The sequence below is a fragment of the Microcaecilia unicolor genome, chromosome 7, assembly GCF_901765095.1.
Source record: "Microcaecilia unicolor chromosome 7, aMicUni1.1, whole genome shotgun sequence".
Lineage (NCBI taxonomy): Eukaryota > Metazoa > Chordata > Amphibia > Gymnophiona > Siphonopidae > Microcaecilia > Microcaecilia unicolor.
The window spans coordinates 171,275,353-171,295,633 of NC_044037.1; the positions used below are offsets into that span (position 1 = coordinate 171,275,353).

The 20,281-nt window shown below is 42.9% G+C and overlaps 1 protein-coding gene across 1 annotated transcript in view; it reads right to left on the minus strand.

The window, feature by feature from the left end:
- Nucleotides 1–20,281, minus strand: part of LOC115474674 (cytochrome P450 20A1) — a 90,646-nt gene that overhangs the window by 42,058 nt on the left and 28,307 nt on the right. Inside the window, exons 7-10 of the mRNA XM_030210272.1 lie at nt 19,975–20,053; nt 19,175–19,290; nt 13,452–13,506; nt 988–1,108 (exon numbers count right to left, since the gene is read on the minus strand). Of these exons, the coding sequence (XP_030066132.1) occupies nt 988–1,108; nt 13,452–13,506; nt 19,175–19,290; nt 19,975–20,053 (371 nt within the window). The remainder of the gene's footprint in view (nt 1–987; nt 1,109–13,451; nt 13,507–19,174; nt 19,291–19,974; nt 20,054–20,281) is intronic.

Here is a 20,281-nt window from a genome sequence, read left to right on the forward strand (position 1 = left end):
TACCTAACATTTAGCCTAAGGTAGATCACATACAAGTGACACTCAGTTTTGGACAGAAAGCAGTAGTTATGGGAATTAGTTTTCAATTACGGCTCCTAATGCCACCCCCTTGTGATTGGGTGACAATGGAGGTTAGAGAAACTATACAGAACCTGATATATGAAATAAGTACCTTTAGTCCCCCGTGTGACGGAGTCAGAAAGAGGTCTATAAGAGGGGGGATTTAAACACTACTTAGTAGCCTAGCTACAATCAATTTGTGGTATATCAAGTGTACAAGTAAATAAATACAACATATAACTTTAACAATCATGCATGTTAAGTGTAAGGATTCTATAACTTACGCGCACTCAGTGTGTAAATGTAGTCACTCATAAGATCACTCAGAGACAAAGCTGGACCCAGGGCAAACAATCTTCAGGGTCTCCCACCCCTGCCCCCCCCCCCCCCCCACCTGTAGCACTGAAGGCAAGAGATTGCTTTGCCGGCCACGGGTCCTTCTTCCTGTAGTCTCTCCTCATATGAAGTAACTTCCTATTTCCGCATAGGCAGCAAGTGATAGGAAGAAAGACCCATGGCTGGCAGAGCAGTCTTTTGATTGCTGGCACTAGGCCCTCCTTGGAGGCCTGGGAAATCTTGCCCCCCCCCCCCCCCCCCCACCTCAGCAGCCCAGGGCAAGTTCTATGAGATGTGCTGATATTACAGTGGAGGTTTGTTTACGTTTATTAAAATGTCATTGTCCCCCCTAAGTCCAAGAACGTTAAACACACAAATACAAAGTAAAACAAACTGAAATTCATAACTAAAATCAACATAAGATAATCCATCAGAAAAAGTCACAATCTGAACTCCATTAGCGTAATGAGATAACTCAAAGACCATTTGTTTATCAGAAGGCAGCATAGCCATCACAGCAAACTACAACCACAGAGAGTATGGGGAAATTGTGAAAATCAAATATTTGGCATCAGCACAAAATGCTCCCACCTGAGTTGCTCTATTTTCTCCACTGTAATTGGGCCTTTTCCCAGGACTTCATTCATTTCCTTGAAGAGTTTCTCTTGAACCTGCTCTGATGTAGTCAAGAAATACAATACCCATGTGCATACTGAAAAATAAATCAAAAGAGAAGCCCACTCAACAGAATGCCTTGCTTTCTCAGAAGAAACCATCTGTACAACTATTTTTGTAGGGAAAAAAATAAATCTAAACAGATGGAAGAATCTTGGATACTCAAGCAAGCAGGACTGGCTTAACCATTGGACCAGGTGAGGCTCTGGCAACATAACAGGCTGTGTTTGGCCAGCCCCTGATCTTCACTCTGCCATGTCCTGCCTCCTCTCATACAATTTACTGTGGGCAAGACACAGCAGAGGTTAGACCCAGAGGCTGGCTGAATGCAGCCCGTCATGCACTTTTCAGGACAACAGGGGAGTGAGAGAAGTGAGGGAGAAGTGTCAGACCAACAGGGAAAGGGACAGAGGAGGGAGAAACATAGACTGGATGGGGGGGGGGGGGGGGGGGAGAAATGCCACATCTGCGGGGGAGGGGGGGGAGGGGTGCCTCTAAGCAAGATGGCACAGGGTGCCACTATCCCTTGAGCCAGCTCTGCAAGAAAGGTCATTATTCGACACATGATGTGCTTGTACGGTGCAGCCTACTGGCACTATTTTAATTGTACAGTGCTAAGATATATTCCACCACAGCAAAAAATAAACAGGACTACCCACTTTAGCAGAGAATGTGCTTTCTTCTGTTAGTTGCTTATATATCATACCCCAATTACTCTGCAGGGCAGCGCCCAGTATTACTACAACAGGTTGTGCCCAGTTGACATTGTCCCCTTTATTCTATATATATGGCGCTGAAAAATGTGCGCAGATTGAAGATACGTGTGCACATTAATTAGCTCATGAGCCATTAACTTGCAATAAGCTGATGTTAACAATCAGTTATTGTAGTTAATTGGCAGTAATTGAAATTTACATGCACATCTTTTTGCACACAATTCTGTAACACTGGGCACTCAAATCCACAAGTGTGCAACTCAAAAGGGGGCAGGGTTGGGGTGTTCCAAAAAACTGCACACATTGTCATAGAATAGCACCATTCCCTCACCCAAATACCAAGAGTTGGACGCCAGCATTTACACTACGTTTCAGCAGACATAAATACCAGCACCCAACTTTGGGGTGTAGGAATCAGCTGTAAGTGTTATTCTATAAACGGTGCTCAACTCAGAATGCTTTATATAGAACAGTGCTCCATGTGGACTTTTCAGAGCAGTTTATAGAATTTATCCCTTTACCCATTCTGATTTTCTGACAAGAACAGCAACAATGGAGTTAGTAAAAAGGCTATTGGGAAGGGGAAATTCAAATGTGCTAAATGAGCCGCTACAAAAAGATAACAGGCTTGCCATTAAGGTAAGTAATCATGCTTTCTACTTCCTTGTTTGTAAATTCTTGCATGCCTTGGTTTGGATGGCAATAGGTGGTAGATGGGCTAAGGCTCCTAGAGGTCAGATAGGTAGATGCCAATAGAAAATAAAATGTCAGAACCTCTAAGAGTGATTTGTTAAAGTTCTGAAATGGAAGCGAACTGGTCTCAACATTGACCCTTGAGGCAATCCACTCCTTACCTAGCTTTCCTCAGTGTGATGGTAAATGGCGTTCACGCTCAAGAAAAAGATGATGAGTGAAGCTTTTCAGAAATTGGTTCTGGGACTGATTCTGTTCAATATTTGTGGGCAATACTTCGGAGGGGTTAGTACAGTAAAGTCTTGATTATCCGATGTAAATGGGACCAATCCGTTGTCAGATAAGTGAAAAGTTGGTTGATAAGGAAAACACTGCATAAACCCCTCAAACAATGCATAAACAAAGGCATAGAATTCCTGATTTTCAAAAATTGTTCTAAAACAAACATTTTTAATAGAAATAAATTCAATGACAACACCAGGGTGTCTGTCGGATATGCTGGATGGTCGGATTAGCGAAGGTCGGATAATCGAGACTACACTGTAATAATATTAGGCCTGTATTTAATATTCGTATTCGATTCAGCCCCGAATACATTATTTGTAGAAAGTGGTTTAAATACAAATAATCTGGGGCTCTACTGTGCTGTGTTCAGAAAAGTTGCCGCGTTGTTACAGAATAATGGGTCAGCGTGCCCAACTTGGGTCCCAGCATTTTCACCATGTTTCAACAGTCGTAAATCTGGCATTCAAATTTAGGATGTGGAAATCGGAGCTAAGAGCAATTCTATAAAGGGCGTGCACCCTTTATAGAATCACGCTTAGCACCAATCTTTTTCAGCACCCAATTTTGAGCATCATTTATAGAATCCGGTTCTCGATGTGCTAAGCATGTTTCGCATACACACAAATGGGGTAATTCTGTGAAGTAGTACATGTCAATATTCCACCTAAAATCTCTTCCACAACTATGCACACATCTTCAATAGCAAGTAACATAGTAAATGACAGCAGATAAAGACCTATATGGTCCATCCAGTCTACCCAAGGAAATAAACTCATTACATAAGGTATGAGGCGATACATTTGCATACCTGATCTTGATTTGTCCATGCCATTTTTAGGGCATAGACCGTAGAAGTCTGTCCGGCACTGTCCTTGTTCTAAAACTTCTGAAGTTATCATAGAAGCCCTTGAAAAGCTTCATTCCAGCCCATCCAAATTTATCCAGCCATGACAGAGTCTGGGTGGGCGCGCAATTACATGTGTAACTTATTATGTGCCTGTCTCCAGTACACAGGCACACACACCTATGCCAGTTCTATGGCTGGTGTAAAGCTAGTATTCTATAAAGGAAAACAGGCACCTATGTTCCCTTATAGAATAAGCTCCTACTAGGTGCCCATTTATAGAATCACCCCCAGAAGGAAACAAAACAATGTTTTGTTAAATAGACCCAAAGAGAATTCCTAGCATCGCTCAAAGAGGAACAATGAAAGTTGAATGAACAGCACCACTTGCAGAAAAATCAACACAGAATGTCCAGGGACAATATGGAGACATGGCAGTTATCCCTCTCAACCACTGATGAACTAAGTACTGACAGTTCTTTTTACCTCTAAGTCCTTAGTTTCCCAAACCTGTTTTGGGAACTATACAGCTGCTGGATTTCCAGGCTACCTACAATGACTGTGCTCGAGAAGTTTGCATACACTGGAAATTCTCTATGCTAATTTATCTCAAACATATTCATTGCTAAACACAACCAGGTCACTGAGAATTTACAATGATCAAATATCACTATCCCACATAATGAAATCATTGAAATTACATCTTAAAATAGTTTTTATATTAAACATTTTTATTCTATATTTAGAAAATCCTTTTAAAACATATTTGAACTTTACTAGATGTGGGTAGTTATCTTGACTGCTTTTACCACCTACAGCAATCTAATAATTAAGTCTAACATTGCAAAGTCCAATCTTTTCCTTCTGAATGAAAGACAAATATATATGTCTCTGATAAACCAGGAGTGAAGAAATAAAGAATTAAATAAACAATTTTGTTCTTGCTTGCTTTCATCATTCATATATCTTTGCGTTCCTCTTGACACTTCAATTCCCCAATTGCTAATGTTGAGCAGGCAAGAACCTTAACTGCACAGGTAGTAAGATTCCCAAATCATCATGTGGGTTCACAATCTAAGTTTTGTACTTGGGGCAGTGGAGGGTTAAATTAACCCTTTGCCTAGATGATTTGGGAACCCTACTACCTCTGCAGTTAAGGTTCTTACCTGCTCACCATCAGCAAGTGAGGAACTGAAGCGTCAAGAGCAACACAAAGATATGTGAATGATAAGAGCAAGGAAGAACAAAATTGTTTATTTAATTCTTTATTTCTTTGCTTCTGGTTTATCAGAGACATATATATTTATCTTTCATTCAGAAGGAAAAGATTGGACTTTGCAATGTTAGACATTATTGTTAGATTGCTTTAGGTGGTAATAGCAGTCAGGATGACGCCCACATTTGGTAAGGTTCAAATATGTTATAAACTGATTTTCTAAATATAGAATAAAATGTTTAATATAAAAACTATTTTAAGATGTAATTTCAATGATTTCATGATGTGGGATAAGCATATTCATTGGGAATATCCTCAAACCCCACCTGGCTGTGCAGTCCTCAAACAGAAAACTAGGAATAGGTCTGATAAGCTTAAGTAGGCACAGAGAGAGGGCTTTACTATTATCTCTACCTCGGAAATTCTCTCTCTGATGTCTTTGGCACCTTCTAAGAATAGCACATGCTAACGCTCCTTCAAGTGAAGTCCAAATTACAGTGGGTAAAATGTAGGATTATCTGAAAACTAGCCAGACAATTCATCTTCACTACTCAAGAAAGTCTGTAAGGAGCTGTCTTTGAAAGCTGACACTAAAATACATTAGGAGTGGAGGAGTAGCCTAGTGGTTAGTGCACCGGCGTGAGAACCTGTGGAACTGGATTTGATCCCTACTGCAGCTCCTTGTGAACCTGGGCAAGTCACCTCCATTGTCCCCAATATGCAAACCGCTTTGATTGCAACAACAGGAAGGTAGTATATCAAGTCCCATCTCCTTTCCCTTTCCCATTACCAGTCTCACTGGTGCCAACAGAAGAGGTACCAACTTCAGGACCACAACTGGGTCTCCTACTTTTGCTTACTGTAGTTTATTCTGCTAAAAGGTTTTGCTACCACTGAAGGAAAAGTTATTTCACGTTCCCGGAGAGTCAAAGATTGCTCAGTAAGCCACACTGAGCCTGCAAATAGGTGGGAAAATGTGGGATACAAATGCAACAAATAAATAAATAAAAGGAAATTACTGTTCCTACAATAGATCTAATAAGCCATTGGATGCAAATGATTAAGACAAATTGGACAGCTTCGGATCTAGAATACCTCTGCACTATAGGAGAGCCAATAGTTTATTTTACAGCCATATATGATGCCTCGTTGGCTTTAAAAATTAAACAAAAATTACATATGTTGATGCAATAAATTGATTCATAGTGTGTTTGGTTAGTAAGCAATTTGATATTATTGCCACATAGTGTGCACTCCTGTACCTTTTGTGGTGTGATAGTAATGGCAGGTGGGGAAATTGGAGGGGAGGCAGAGAGCAGAGAGGTTCAGGGAGGGGGGGTCCTCCTTTATTTTCTGACCTGGTCTCTAGCACAGCTAACATTGGTCCTTACTCTTGCTGTATATAGTGGGTGGGGAACCCTAGGTATCCCCAGTTGTGGAATTCATTCAAAGACAGCCACTCCCTTCTCCCAAGCTCTGCTGTTGACAGCATCCTTGAGCCACCAACAACTAAACATGCGTGGGGTGCCAGCATCAGTGGTTTAGGGATGTTGCTGCTGCCTGCCAAGTTTGGTAAAAGGGAATTCTGGCCACCTTCAGAGACAGTGTAATTTATATTGTGAGGAGGGAATAGGGCGTGACAGAGAAACTTTTGTGCCCACCCAAAACTGGCTGTCTGGCTACTTTACTGTGAATATCCCCACCCCACATGTTTATATGCAGAGGGATTTGAATGAATTCCATGGGCTCTACTGTGCTAAATCCTACTGAAATAAAAACACTCGATCTCCGAGTTCATGTTGCTTTATGTTAAAGATCAATACCCCATTATTTGTATTCGGTATTCATATTGGGCTGAATAATATTTTTCATGATTCGTATTTGGCTGAATAAAAAAATATGCTATTTGGTACAGCTCTAGTCTCTAGTGGGCTCACAATCTAAGTTTTGTACCTGGGGCAATGGAGGGTTAAATGACTTGCCCAGGGTCACAATGAGCTGAAGTGGGAATCAAGTAGAAATTAAGTCCTACATGATAATTTTCTTTCCATTATTCCTTCCCACTATTCCAGAACCTGTGAGGCTAGTTGTGTCCATCAACCAACATGTGGAGATAGGGAACTGAAAACTGAACTGAAGAATATCTCTCTTGGATTCCAGTCCAGCTCCTCAGTATTTACGTTGACAAGCAATAAGGAGAAACTCGGAATAAACTCAACAACCTTAGACAACTAGGTAACCTAACACTAACCAGATGAGTAAACATGTGTGGGTCTCTCTCATCTCTGGACAACTTGTAGAGAACAAGAGATATGAAGGAAGCACCGTGCAAGCTGACAGTATTTATTTGACCCATTACTTGGCACCAACTAAACATCTCAGAAACCTTGGGTGGACTTCTGGAATAGAAAGAAAATTATGAGGTAAGACCTAATTTCTCTTTCTATTACGTAGCTTCCCACTATTCCAGAATCCATGGGATGTTCAAAAGCAATCCCTAGAGTGGGTGGGATCCTGGCACCATTGTCCTAAGGGCTGAAGCCCCAATCCTGGCTTCCGAGCGTGCTGAAACATCCACTCTGTAGTGCTTAGCAAAGGTATGAAGTGTTGACCTTGCAAATATCTGCCAAAGACAATAAGGTAGTCTCCGCCAACGATGTTGCTATATGCCTCATAGAATGAGCCCCCAAGGCCTGAGATGCCTGCTTCCCTGCAAGCAAATAAGCTAAAGCGATATTCTTCTTCAGCTATCTAGCAATTGTGGGCTTAGAAACCATGAAGCCAAGCCTCTGTTTAACAAAAAGTACAAACAGTCTGTCTGAAACTTATTTGTGACTTCCAGATATCTAATGAGAACTTTACGCACATCGAGAAGCTTCAAGGAAGAATACTGAGCCTCTTCATTCTTTCTGTGAAAACACTGAAGCTCCACAGATTGGTTGAGATGAAATGCAGATACCAATTTTGGAAGAAAGGAAGAAACCATGTGCAGGGAGACTCCAGTCTCTGAAAAGTGAAGAAAGGGATAAGAGCCCGAAGCTCTGAAACTCTACATGCCGATGCAATAGCCACCAAGAATGCTGTCTTTAGCTTAAGATCTTTCAAGGAGGCTTCTAAAGAGCCTGAAGGACTAAATTAAGGTTTCAACCCTCCCCACAAGAATTGAACAATATCGGGGTGAGCCACAAGAGACATCTTCTGAAGTCGGCAACTGAAACAGGCCAAAGCTGCAACCTGAACATTTAGAGAACCCAATGCCAATCCTTTCTGAAGATCTGCCTGGAAAAATGCTAGGGTGTGCACCATCTGAGCAGAGAAAGGAGAAAGTTTGTGCTCAGAACACCAGCCCTTGAACGACCTCCACAACTTTGCATACACCATGGATATACAGCATTTCCAAGCCTGAAGCAAGGTAGCAATGACCGAATCAGAATAACCTTTTTGTCTCAACCAAGCCCTTTCAATGGCCAAGCCATAAGACCAAAGGGGCATGGATTTACCATGGGCACCGGAGATTGCTTTAGTAGAATGTGTACCCGTGGAAGACAAAGAAGACCCTGGTTCAGCAGTCGAATCAGGTCTGTGTACCATGGCCTCTGCAGCCAGTCTGGGGCTATGAGAATTATTCAATCCCGGTTCAATGTGATCCTTTTCGACATGTGGTCTACCATGGACCAAGGAGGATACAGTAGAAGTGTGTCTGGCCAGGGCTGCAGCAGGACATCAATCCCATTGAGCCTTTGGTATTCCTTTTCGTCATCATCAAGTCCAGGTGAAGAACCCCCATTGGGCCACTATCTGCTGAAAATCCTGGCTGGATAATTCCCATTCTCCCAGGTCTAAAGAGTACCTGCTAAGAAAGTCTGCCTCCACATTCAAGGGCCCTGTGATGTCAGCTGCCGACAAGCAGAGAGTTTTTTCCTCCGCCCAACTCATGATGGAGGCCTTGCTTGTTGATATAAGCCAACACTGTCGCATTGTCTGAGAAAAATCGGACTGGGGGCCCCCGCCACAAAGAGGCGTATTTTCAAAGCACTTAGACTTACAAAGTTCCACAGGTTACAATGTAACTTTGTAAGTCTAAGTGCTTTGAAAATGAGCCCCAAAGGGAGTGAAGTTTCATAAGGCATTCTGCACAGCCCTAAGCTCCAAGAGATTTATTGTCTACTGAGACTCCTGATCCATCCAGGTGCCCTGTGCCAGTTGGAACTTGTAATGACCTCCCTAACCCGACTTGCTGGCATCCATTGTTACCATCTCCCATTGTGTTATTGGAAAGGAAGCTCTGACGGTCAAATTCCTGGGTGACAACCACTTCATAACTCTGTCTGGCAACCAGCATTCAAGGAAGATGAAGGTCGTACTTCTGTGACACCAGAAACCAGTGGCTGAGAAGAGACTCCTGTAATAGCCGCATATGAACCCTTGACCATGGCACCACTTCCATCACTACTGTCATAGAACCCAGAACCTGGACGTAATCCCAGACCCTGTGGCCTGCCTTGACTGAGAAGACAAATTTGTTGAACCATCTTTCACCGCCTGCGCTTCGTGAGGAAGATCTTCTCCCGTGCTATGTCAAATAAAACGCCCAGACATTCCAGTGGCTGTGATAGATTTAGTCTGTTGTTCTAGAAATTGATTACCCAACCCAATGACTGCAGAAGATGGTCAACTTTGTCTGGTGCTGCCACACAATAGGATGATGCACGAATGAGCCAGCATCAAGATACGGATGATCTCTATTTCCCTGTTGTCGAAGGAAGGACACTGCCACCACTACCACTATAATCTTGGCAAACGTTCTTGAAGCAGTGGCGAGACTGAAAGACAAAGCCCTGAAACGGAAGTGACGGCCCAGCACCGCAAAAAGTAGACACCTCTGATGTGGCGATAAAATGGATACATGCAATTATGCCTATGAGATCTCCTGCTTGAACCGAGGCTATGACTGTTCTTAGTGTCTCCATGTAAAAGCGGGACACTCGAAGGTGGTAGTTTAGACCTTTGAGATCTAAGACTGGAGGAAAGGTGCCTTCCTTCTTTGGGACAATGAAGTAGATGGAATATCTACCTTGTCCCTGTTTGACCTAGGAAATGAACGATGGCCCAGAGCGCTAGCAAGGAATCTACGGTGGCCTGAATTTCGACCATCTTGGTTCCCTTTTGCTAAGGAGACTGCAAGAAAAGAGGAGTGGCCGGATGGGAGAACTTCTGACTTCTGTAAGCATATCCAGAAACCACTGGTCTGATGTGATTTTGGCCCACTCCTCCTGAAACTCCTGAAAATGTCTTCCCACCTGAGGAAAAGAAGAGTGAACCAGCCTCACATCACTGCGAAGGAGGCATTGGGTGTTCTAGCTGACAGGAGTACTTCCTGTCCACATGAAAGGAAGATTGGCGTGCCTGAAAGTGGAACTTCTGACCATATTACTGACAAGATTGAGAGCCCCTTTAAGACGGATGACCAGAGACGTACGGCTTATTCTTCGACAACCACCTGGTTTAGCTTCCTCCAGTTCTTTCGCCAAATTACTGAGATATTTTCCGAACAGCCACTTACTCCAAAAGGGCAGTTTAATTAGATGTGACTTTGACGCTGCATCCGCTGTCAATGCCACAACCAGAGATGAAGACACGCTGTGACAGTCAAAGACATACTACAGGCCGTAATCCGTAACATGTCATAAATAACATCTGCCAAATAGGCCAACCCCGCTTTCAGCTGGGCATTATGGCGCCCATCTTGTTTTGCCGACTGCTGATGCCACTTCAGGCATGTTCTTGCCATGAATGAGCTGCACACTGTTGCTTGAAGGTCCAAAGAGACCACTTCAAATTCATGCTTCAGCAAGCCTTCTAGCTTCCTGTCCTTTAGGTCTTTTAGGCCAATGCCCCCTTCCACTGATAAGGTGGCCTTCTTAGTCACCACTATAACCAGAGAACCCACCCTGGGATGCTGCGATTTATCTTTCTCCTCTGGAAATCATGGGTAGAGGCAAGCCATGGCTCTTCCCACTCTCAGTCCTATATCCGGTGACACTCATTCTGCTGTAATCAGGTCCTGAATGTCTGGATGCATCAGGAAGGCCTTATACGGACCTCTAAGCCCACTCATGATCGATGAAGATGGAACTCTTGATGCTGAACCAGAAAGCTCCTCAATGGAAAGAACTGCCAGTGCCTTAGAAATAAGAGTACTGAGCTCCTCTTTTTGAAACAACCTTGGTACTTTTGGATCATCCCCCTCCTCAGGAGGGAGCTCTCCCTCATCTAATGGCTCGTTCAGTGATGGCTTGTCTGAATAGACTGATGCCACATCAAATAAGGAGGGAGAAGCAGAGATAGCTCTGTTTGTCAGGGGGAGAGGTGAAGGGAGGAAATTAGTAAATTTGTAGGTCATCAGAAACAGGGATCTGAAGACCTCCTGATATGACTCTGCAGACTCAAGCCACACGCAAAGCTCAACTGGGACCAGCTGACCAACTGGGGACCAGGAGAAAGCATTCAACCAGAGGCAGAAAAGTGTGTCCATCAACCTGCTGGAGATGGAAGCTGGACTGGATGCCGAGAGATATGTCTCAGCTCAATTTTCAGTTTTCTATCTTCACCTGCTGGTTGATGGACACAACTAACCCCCACAGGTTCTGGAATAGTGGGAAGCTACGTAATGGAAACCCAGTTTCCCAGCTCACTGCATTAACCCATTAGGCCACCCCTCTCCTCTAAGTTTGAATTCCAGATGTCAACTTGCTCTGACCCTTTAATCATTTTTTTTCATCCATATGGTGGTAAAACAAGGCCAGAAAAGACAAAAACGGGAGAGTTCAAGAAAACCAGGCTCAAAAATAGATGAAAAGCCAAATTTATTGCACGAGACCCTACAAGGTCCGTGTTTCGGCCAACCAGGCCTTCCTCAGGGGTCTATAGATTGGCTTATATAGATATTCATATATACATCCAAAGGATTCGTTCAAATTCAGACAAATCTGCTGATGCTATCCAGGCTCATGCATCAGCCGAAAATCGAGGACAACCATCTCTAAGGTCGCCCACCTCAACATTTAGGTTAACTATCTCTAAGGTCGACCTAAATGTTGAGATTTGGGCATCCCTGACCGTATTATCGAAACGAAAGATGGACGCCCATCTTGTTTCGATAATACGGGTTTCCCCGCCCCTTTGCGGGGTCATCCTGCGAGGACGCCCTCAGGAAAACTTGGGCGCCCCATTTGATTATGCCCCTCCATATGTCCCTTTTCATGGGTTGGAGAACTGATCATCTTAGAGCTGTGATCCTATCAAGGAAAGCATCAGTGGTGATGTAGTTCAGTCAGTGGGACTCCCCTGCTTTCATCTATCCAGGTCTCTGTTATTCCCAAGATGTTGAGATGGAATTCATTGATAACATCATGAATCCTAGAAAATTTCTTGTTGGTCGACCTGGTATCCACTAGGCCTGTTTCCAAATAGTAGCCTGGTAACGATGGGGTTAACTAGGTGGTGGTAGGAAGGCAGGCAGTTCTTGAGTTTATCTGTGCCCTTCTTCTCCATCGTTAATTCCAGACTCTTGAGATGGAAAGAATGTTGTGCCAATACGCCTGGAACAGATTTCCTGGCTTGGTGAGTCATACTCCATCTCTGGTATTATTCAAATCCAGAATCCTTTTGAGGCTGCTTTTAAGTCTAAACAAACATGGCTATGAACAGGAAAATAAGAGGTTTCTATAATAATAAAAAAATCTTCCTAATTCTCTTTCTAGTCCTGTTTGCCTTGAACAGACTAAAAGCTCTACACAGCAGGGACTGTCTCTGTATGTATAGAATGCAGTATATGTTTAGAGTATTATAGAAATGTTAAGTAGTAACAGTAGTAGTAGCAAACACAAGAGAGATTGGCAGGAGGTACAGCATGTAAACAACTGCATTTTCAAATGTATGTGAAGTGTTTCATGCATTTTCCATCACTTGCAGAATTAGCATGTGCAAAATACATGCGTACCTTTATTGAATTTTGAGTACACAATTCATTTAAAGATATGTGTGTACTCAAGTGTAAGCAAGCTGGGTGGATTAGTGAAAATTACACCAATAGCAACAATACACTGCAGAGTAAGAAATATCATTGGATATTGCCACTTCTTGGATGCATAAGGCAAAGCGCATGTGATTCATTTAAGGAGTTATGGTATGGCATAACTTTATCACAGCTTTATTTAATGGAGAAATAGATCTGTGCCTTCCTAGGAGTACATGATTTTGACTGCAGTGTTAATATGTGACATTGGACTATGTCAGCATAACATAGAAGAATTCAGGAAGAAAACATAACGGCTCATTTAGATCTGGTTAAGTCTATAGAAACTGGACCCCAACATATATCTTAAGAACATATGAAGCCCATCATCCATTTAGATTAGATCATGAAAACATTTTAATGCCAGGGCATTCTCTCATCATTTTTAAAAGAGAGCGAGCTACAGCAGGGACAGAATTTATTACAACTACCCCACTGCAATCAATGGAAGGAGGAATGCAGCTCTAGCCACCACTTCTCCCTGTAAAGTTACTAAATAAACCTTCAGTTTATTTTTGTAGTTTTAGCATTTAATAGTCCTTTACTTACAATTTGCAGTTATGACACATCCTGCCAGGGAGAAGATCATACTGTCTTCCAGGATCTAGGAAACAAAATCTGGTTCAGGGGATGGGGCCAGAGAAACAGAAATTTAAACACATCTTTAGCCCTAGTGATGTCTGAGAATTTTCCCTTACCCTGAAACAATACAATTAGTATTTACAAGTGCTGATTTTTAACAAGGCAGATGGTTAAACCCAGCCATATCCAATTAAAATGGAATTTCTTACAGAGAATGTTTAAGCTTCTTTCAAAGAAATAATGTTCCAGTATCAGGAGCTTCATTACAAAATGAGGAATTTTGCTCCTGCTCCCCTCCCTTTAACCCCCTACCATGGCCTATATGTAATACTGGTAGTGGTCAGCTGGGGCCCATGATCTGGTGAATGATCATAGGCTCTGTCCTCTCCTTCTGCTGAGCTTCCTGTTGGACTGGAAATCCATGCAAAGTCCATGATGGCTCACAAGCCCTGGACTGACTGCTGCTGCCTACCAGCTTTGTATGAATGTAGGAGCAGGTGGGTGAGGGAGGGGAGGGAGACTGGAGGTCTATTTTGTTTCCATCATCATCTGGAGCCACGTGAATTTTCAAGCAGTAAAATGGGTCATACTGAATAAAGGTTTGGGAAGCACTCTACGCTATCTGAAGAAAAGACCACACAAGTGCATTTATTCTTTCACTTTCCTATGATGTAACTATGCATTCAGCTGTTCATTTAAATAACTTGCTACTGCACAGTGACTTTCCATGTGACCAGGCTGTCCTTCACTGTGACTAAAGATTTTGCTCCAAGACATGCCAGATATTACCAGGCTGCCATGCGTTCACTGTAGCAGCAAATGGTCACCATGTTGGCAAATGCATTATAATGGAGGGCATAACATATCATTTTTTGTATGCGGAACATAAAAACAAGACACTACAGTAAATAAAAATCTAAAGGGATGACAATTAGGTCTTTTAAGATTTAAATATGTCATGTCCAACTTGGAGCTGAGAACATGGACATACATGTCATTAAAAAGCACCCTACTTCTGGATTAGAGAATAAACAACAGACGAGGGTGAAGGAGGTCCAATATCCAATGCATATTTTCTCACAATCTCATTCATTCATTTAATAAGCAGATTTTTAAAATGTATTTAATGGACCTGCCTTAAATAAAAATCCCCTAGTGGTTCTTCATATTTACCATTGTAGGACTGTTCATTTACTCTTGGTACAAGTAGGAAGCATAGCTGCTTTAATTATAACTAGGGCTTCTATTCTTGCATGTAATATCAAGACAAGTTCTGGGGGTTCCACTGTGTGACCTTTTCAACACTTTAGAGTAGACAGTGATCCTGTAGGATTGGAGATGAGTGGATATGGCTCCTCTCCACCACAGCAGAAGTAAAGAGGTAGCTGGGAACCACAGACCGGTTAGTCTGACCTTAAAAGGTGAATAAATTAATGGAAATACTGCTAAAACAGAGGACTGTGCAGTTTCTGGAATCCAATACATTACAGGATGTAAGGCAGCATGGTTTTACTAGCGGTAGCTCTTCTCTGATGAATCTGATCGCTTTTTTGGACTGGGTGACCAGACAGCTGGATCTGGGGACAGTGTTGGGTATGCTGTACTTAGATCGCAGTCAGCCTTACAGATACCTCAGAAACAAACTAAGAGCTCCTGGCATGGGAACTAAAATGGCTAGGTCAGAAATGAGTTGAGTAAGAGGTGACAAGGTGGTGGTAAATGGCATTTACTTCAAGGATAGGGGTGAATGTGATGCAGTGATTGGTACTTGGTCCAGTTCTTTTCAACATTTTTTGTAAGCAGCATTGCAGAAGACTGTTAGGTAAAGTCAGGGCCGCCAAGAGACTGGGCTGGGCCCGGGGCCCCTCCCCTCCCCCCAAGGTCGCCACCGCGGCGCCTCCCTCTACTCCCCCGAGGTCGCCGCTCCTCCCTGCACCCCCCCAAGGTCGCCGTAGCTCCCCCCCTCCACTTGCCCTCCTCCGTCCACCACCGGGCCGGGCCCCCTGCATTGAAATCACACCACCTCTCACCTCCGTGTGAAAGCGCTGCAGGCAGCGGATCGCCTCCCTTCGGCCCTCCTTCCCTCCTTGTCTCACCCTTGCGGAAGTTACATCGGACAAGGGCGGGACACAGGGAGGGAAGGAGGCCCGAAGGGAGGCAATCTGCTGCCCTGCTGCCTGAAGCGCTTTTACACGGAGGTGAGAGGCGCTGTGATTTCAATGCAGGGGGCCCAGCCCGGTGGCAGACGGTCGACGATGGAGGGCAGGTGGGACTGCGGCGCCGGGCCCCTCTTGGAAGCGCGGGGAATTTTGTCCCCCCCTGCCCCCCTTCTCAGCGGCTATGGGTAAAGTTTGCCTCTTTGTGGATGATACCAAACTCTGCAACAGGGTAGACACTGTGGAAGGTGCACATAACATGAGGATAATTCTAGCAAAGCTTGATTATGGTCTGGCATATATTAACTAAGATTTAATGCTAAAGAATACAGGATCAGGAATCTGGCCTGCAAAACCCCAACGAAGCGGTACTGTCTAGGGGGTTAAGTATTTCTGTGCATGAAAGAGGAGGAGGATCTGGAGATAACCATATCAGATGATCTTAAGGTGGCCAAACTGGTAGAAAAGGTGACAACAAAAACCAGGATGCATGGGTGCTTAGAGAAAGAAAGGCCATAGGAAAAAGGAGGTGAAAATGCTTTTGTATAAGGCTCTGGTGAGACCTCATGTGGAATACTATAGGTAATTTTGGAGACTGCACCTTCAAAAGAGTCTAAACAGGATGGAGTCAGTTCAGAGGGCGCTAATAAAATGGTTAAAGTGGTCTTCAACATAAAACAGATGGGATCAGACTTAAAGATCTTAATACTTTGGAAGAAGTGCAGGAGACGGGAGATATGATAGAGATATTTAAATACTTCCATGGTATATATGAACAGGAGGTGGGCCTCTTTCAATTAAAAAATGATCTGGAACAAGGGGGCAAAGGATGAGAGTGAAAACAGACTCAGAAGTAATCTAAAGAAATGGAGTGGAAGAGTAGCCTAATGATTAATGCAGCCTGTAAACCAGGAGAACTGGGTTTGATTCCCACTGCAGCTCTTTGTGACTCTTGGCAAGTCGCTTAAACGCTCCATTGCCCCAGGTACAAAATAAGTACCTGTATATAATGTGTAAAACCTTTTTGATTGTAACCACAGAAGGGCGGAAGATCCTCTTTCTAAAGAAACATTTCTTCACGGAGAGAGTTGCAGATGAACTGAACAGCCTCCCAGTGGAGATAAGGACAATATCTGAATTCAAGAAAGCACGAGACAAAGAGGATTTCTTTGGGAGGCTGTAGAGTTTAATAGTTGGTGTGGATGGACAGACTGGATAGGCCAAATGGTCTTTTTCTTCTGCCTTTTTTCTGTGTTTCTAAATGTGGGCATTTTATTTTCCAGTTAATTAAGAGCTCTTTGCTTATATTAAAAATATTTGTGTTTACTATTGTTTTTGCTGGGTGCCATTTCCAGTGAAATCAAAAGTGTGCATCTGTGTCACTTAGGAGTTATCGGTGCAGAGGCGGCACACTAAGTGGAGGCTACAAGGCAAGCTGGAGGAAGAATGAGGGAGCACTAGAAGTGATGTTTTTCAGTTTTTATTCAATGAACATCTATTTTAGGGGCCCTTTTACTAAGGTGCATAAGCATGTAACGCATGAATTAGCACACATTAGCTGCTACCGCAGTTACCATGGTTGTTACCAAGGTGCATTTGCAGTTTGCATGTGCAAATTCATGGATTACGGCCTAGATTCTATATATCACACCTTTAAAAAAAAGGCTTAGAAAAAATATGCCTAAATTGACTCTTACTTCAAAACGTATTTGTCTACCCCCACCGGACTTGGCGATTGCCTTTACGGAAATATGTAAGCCACATTGAGCCTGCTAGTGGGTGGGAAAATGTGGAATACAAATGTTACAAATAAATAAAAATAAATAAATAGAATACACCTAAATTTTGGCGTGGTTTATAGAATACGCTCAGCATCCTTCTGCATGACTAAATTTAGTCACGGGCAGTTGCTGGGTGTAACTGCCAATGCCTAAATTAGGAACAGACTGGGTGTATTCTATAACAACACTTATAGATTATAGGAACACCCACGACCCATCCATTCCACGCCCCCTTTTCAACTATGCGACTGAATTTATGCGCATCATGTTACAGAATACGCTTAGACAGTTTTGCGTGTAAATTCTAATTAATGCCAATTATTGTCAATAATTGCTTAATTGGTAATTATTGGCACTGATAAACTAATTAAGTTGCATGTGCAAATCCAGAATACGACCGGATTTGCGCACGCCAACTTAGGTTGCACTATACAGAATCCAGGTGTAAGTGCTTTTTCTGTTGGGACGGAAACTAGTTGGGAAATGGGCAGAGAATGTGCGTGGATAGCATACAGAAGTTAGCGCAGGGTATCTACCCCATGCTGTCGGTTGCGCAATTACCCCGGATTCTATATACTGCATCCAAAGCTGTACACTCAAGATGCACGCGTAACTTTTGTTCTACCAAAGTCCTGGAATGTTCTACCAAGGTATCTAAAGGAGACTGACGATCACCAGCTATTCAAGAAATCTTTAAAAACATTTTTCTTCGAGAAAGCTTATCCTACCAATTTACGTTTAATCCCCGCCTACCTCAATTTGTCTATACCCATTTACTACTCCAACCTATTCAAGCATCCTTGTATACTCCTCCTGTACTTTCCCGTCTTTCTGACTTGTCATGTCATTACCCTCATTGCATTGTAACCTTTTGTAACATTGTAAGCCACATTGTGCTTGCTCTAGTGGGAAAATGTGGGGTATAAATGTACCACAAATAAATAAATAAACTTAATAGATCAACAAACCCTTAACTATCAATAATTGGGAGCTAACAGCCAATCATTTCAGTTAATTGGCTTTGATTAGAAGTTACACACGCATCTGGCTGTACGCTATTCTGTAAGGATCAGCACTCAACTTTTCTAGTGCGTATCTGAAAAGAGAGTGTGGCCAGGGGCATTCCAAAAAGTTGCATGCGGAATTACAGAATTTGGCTTAAGCATGCCTAACTTGGATGCCAGCCTTTACACCTGGTTTCAGCAAATCTAAGTCCAGCGCTCAAAATTCAGGCACGGGATCTGCACCTAAGCGTCATTTATAAAATCCTCTCCTCAGCGCCTCCTCAACAGGAAGAGCTAATTGCGGCCAGGTTCTACGTGAGCCAAAGCACATGTCCATGTGTTAATTGTACAGAATATGCTGGGCACATCCCCTACAATTAGCACACAGCCTTTGTGTGCAATGCACATCGATTTTTACTGTAAGGACACATTAAGTGAAAAACTTAAAGCACTTTAGTAAAAGACCACCTTAATGTTTTAGCATTGGAGCTGTTTCTATCAACGTTTTATTGGTTAAAACCTAAATTCAGAAGCCCCAGTTATAATTAAATTGCATGGAATAATGTAATTATCCTTTTTTGAGAGCAGACAGATGCCACTGCTCCAGAGAGCTGCCGAAGTTGAAATACGGTGCCTTCAGCTGTTTACTGGTCATAGCTGATCCATTTCATGCTCATTTGTCCTCTCTTTTGTCACAGTGAAATTGGATTTAAATTACTCATCTTTCCAGGGCTCTCCCAGAAATTTACCTGCTTGTCACTCAGGCTGCCCTTCAGCAGGGAGTCTATGAAGACATGTTGGTTGAAATTTCTTCCCCTCCGTTCTTTTGTGATTTTCTTTAAGACAGTTTCCATCTGCATGAGAGCTTGAAATATAAAACCAAATAAATATAAAAGCAGTCTCACAAAGAAGTCAGCTAACCAATGGCAAAAGGAATCCTCTCTACGAAATGTATAGAATCTTTTCCTCTTTGGCATTTAAGAACCAAAAAGACAGGCAGCTGGTGGATACTGCATCGTAAAATCCTTACCAGACCTGCTTAAGAGTTCAGTGACAAAGAGCATGCCTGCATGACATATAGACTCAACACTGCTCTGTGCTCGACTCCTCAGGTGGCAACCCTAGAAAACTAACAGAGGGCGGAGTGCAAGGAGGAGGAGAGGTTAATGCTCCAAGTTTTGCTCTAATGGGTAAAGAAGCAGCGGCTTACATACAGCCTGACTCCTGCAAATGAAAGAAGATTCAAATACACAGACACTTATCTTTACTGACATATGTTCGATAGTCATACTAGAAAGAGAAGCCACAGGTTTTAGAAAACAGTGTTATGATGCAGAAATACATGCTCTGTTTTCGCATTTTGTTTTGTGAAGAGGTTGGGGGGGGGGGTGAAGGGAAGAAAGACAAAAGGTAGCTGGCATAGGCTGTGGTTAAAAAAAAGTGTGGGTGTACATGTGTGCCTTTTTCCTTTCCCTCCATTCAGTGGTTTCAATGATGACACGATGTATGCACAAATATTTCATCTGCACACCACTCAAAACACACTTACCATCTTGATAAAGTTTCTTCCTGGTCACACTTTTCTCAAGTGATCCATCTAAGAAACCCTTTCCAATTTCTGACCAAATCTGTGAGGATAGATAGAAACTCCATTTACTCCTCCTAGACTTGGAAAGCAGAAACTTTGGTTATGCTGTCCACCGAGACCTATTTACAAAGCAGTATACAAAACCTGTTCTAGGGAGTCAGGGAGCAATGCTGCCATTCAGATGACAGGGGTTCAATTCCCAGGCCAGGCCTCTGTTTCCTAGGTCACCCTGGGCTAGAGATACGGTACATTCACAGTCTCCAGGGAG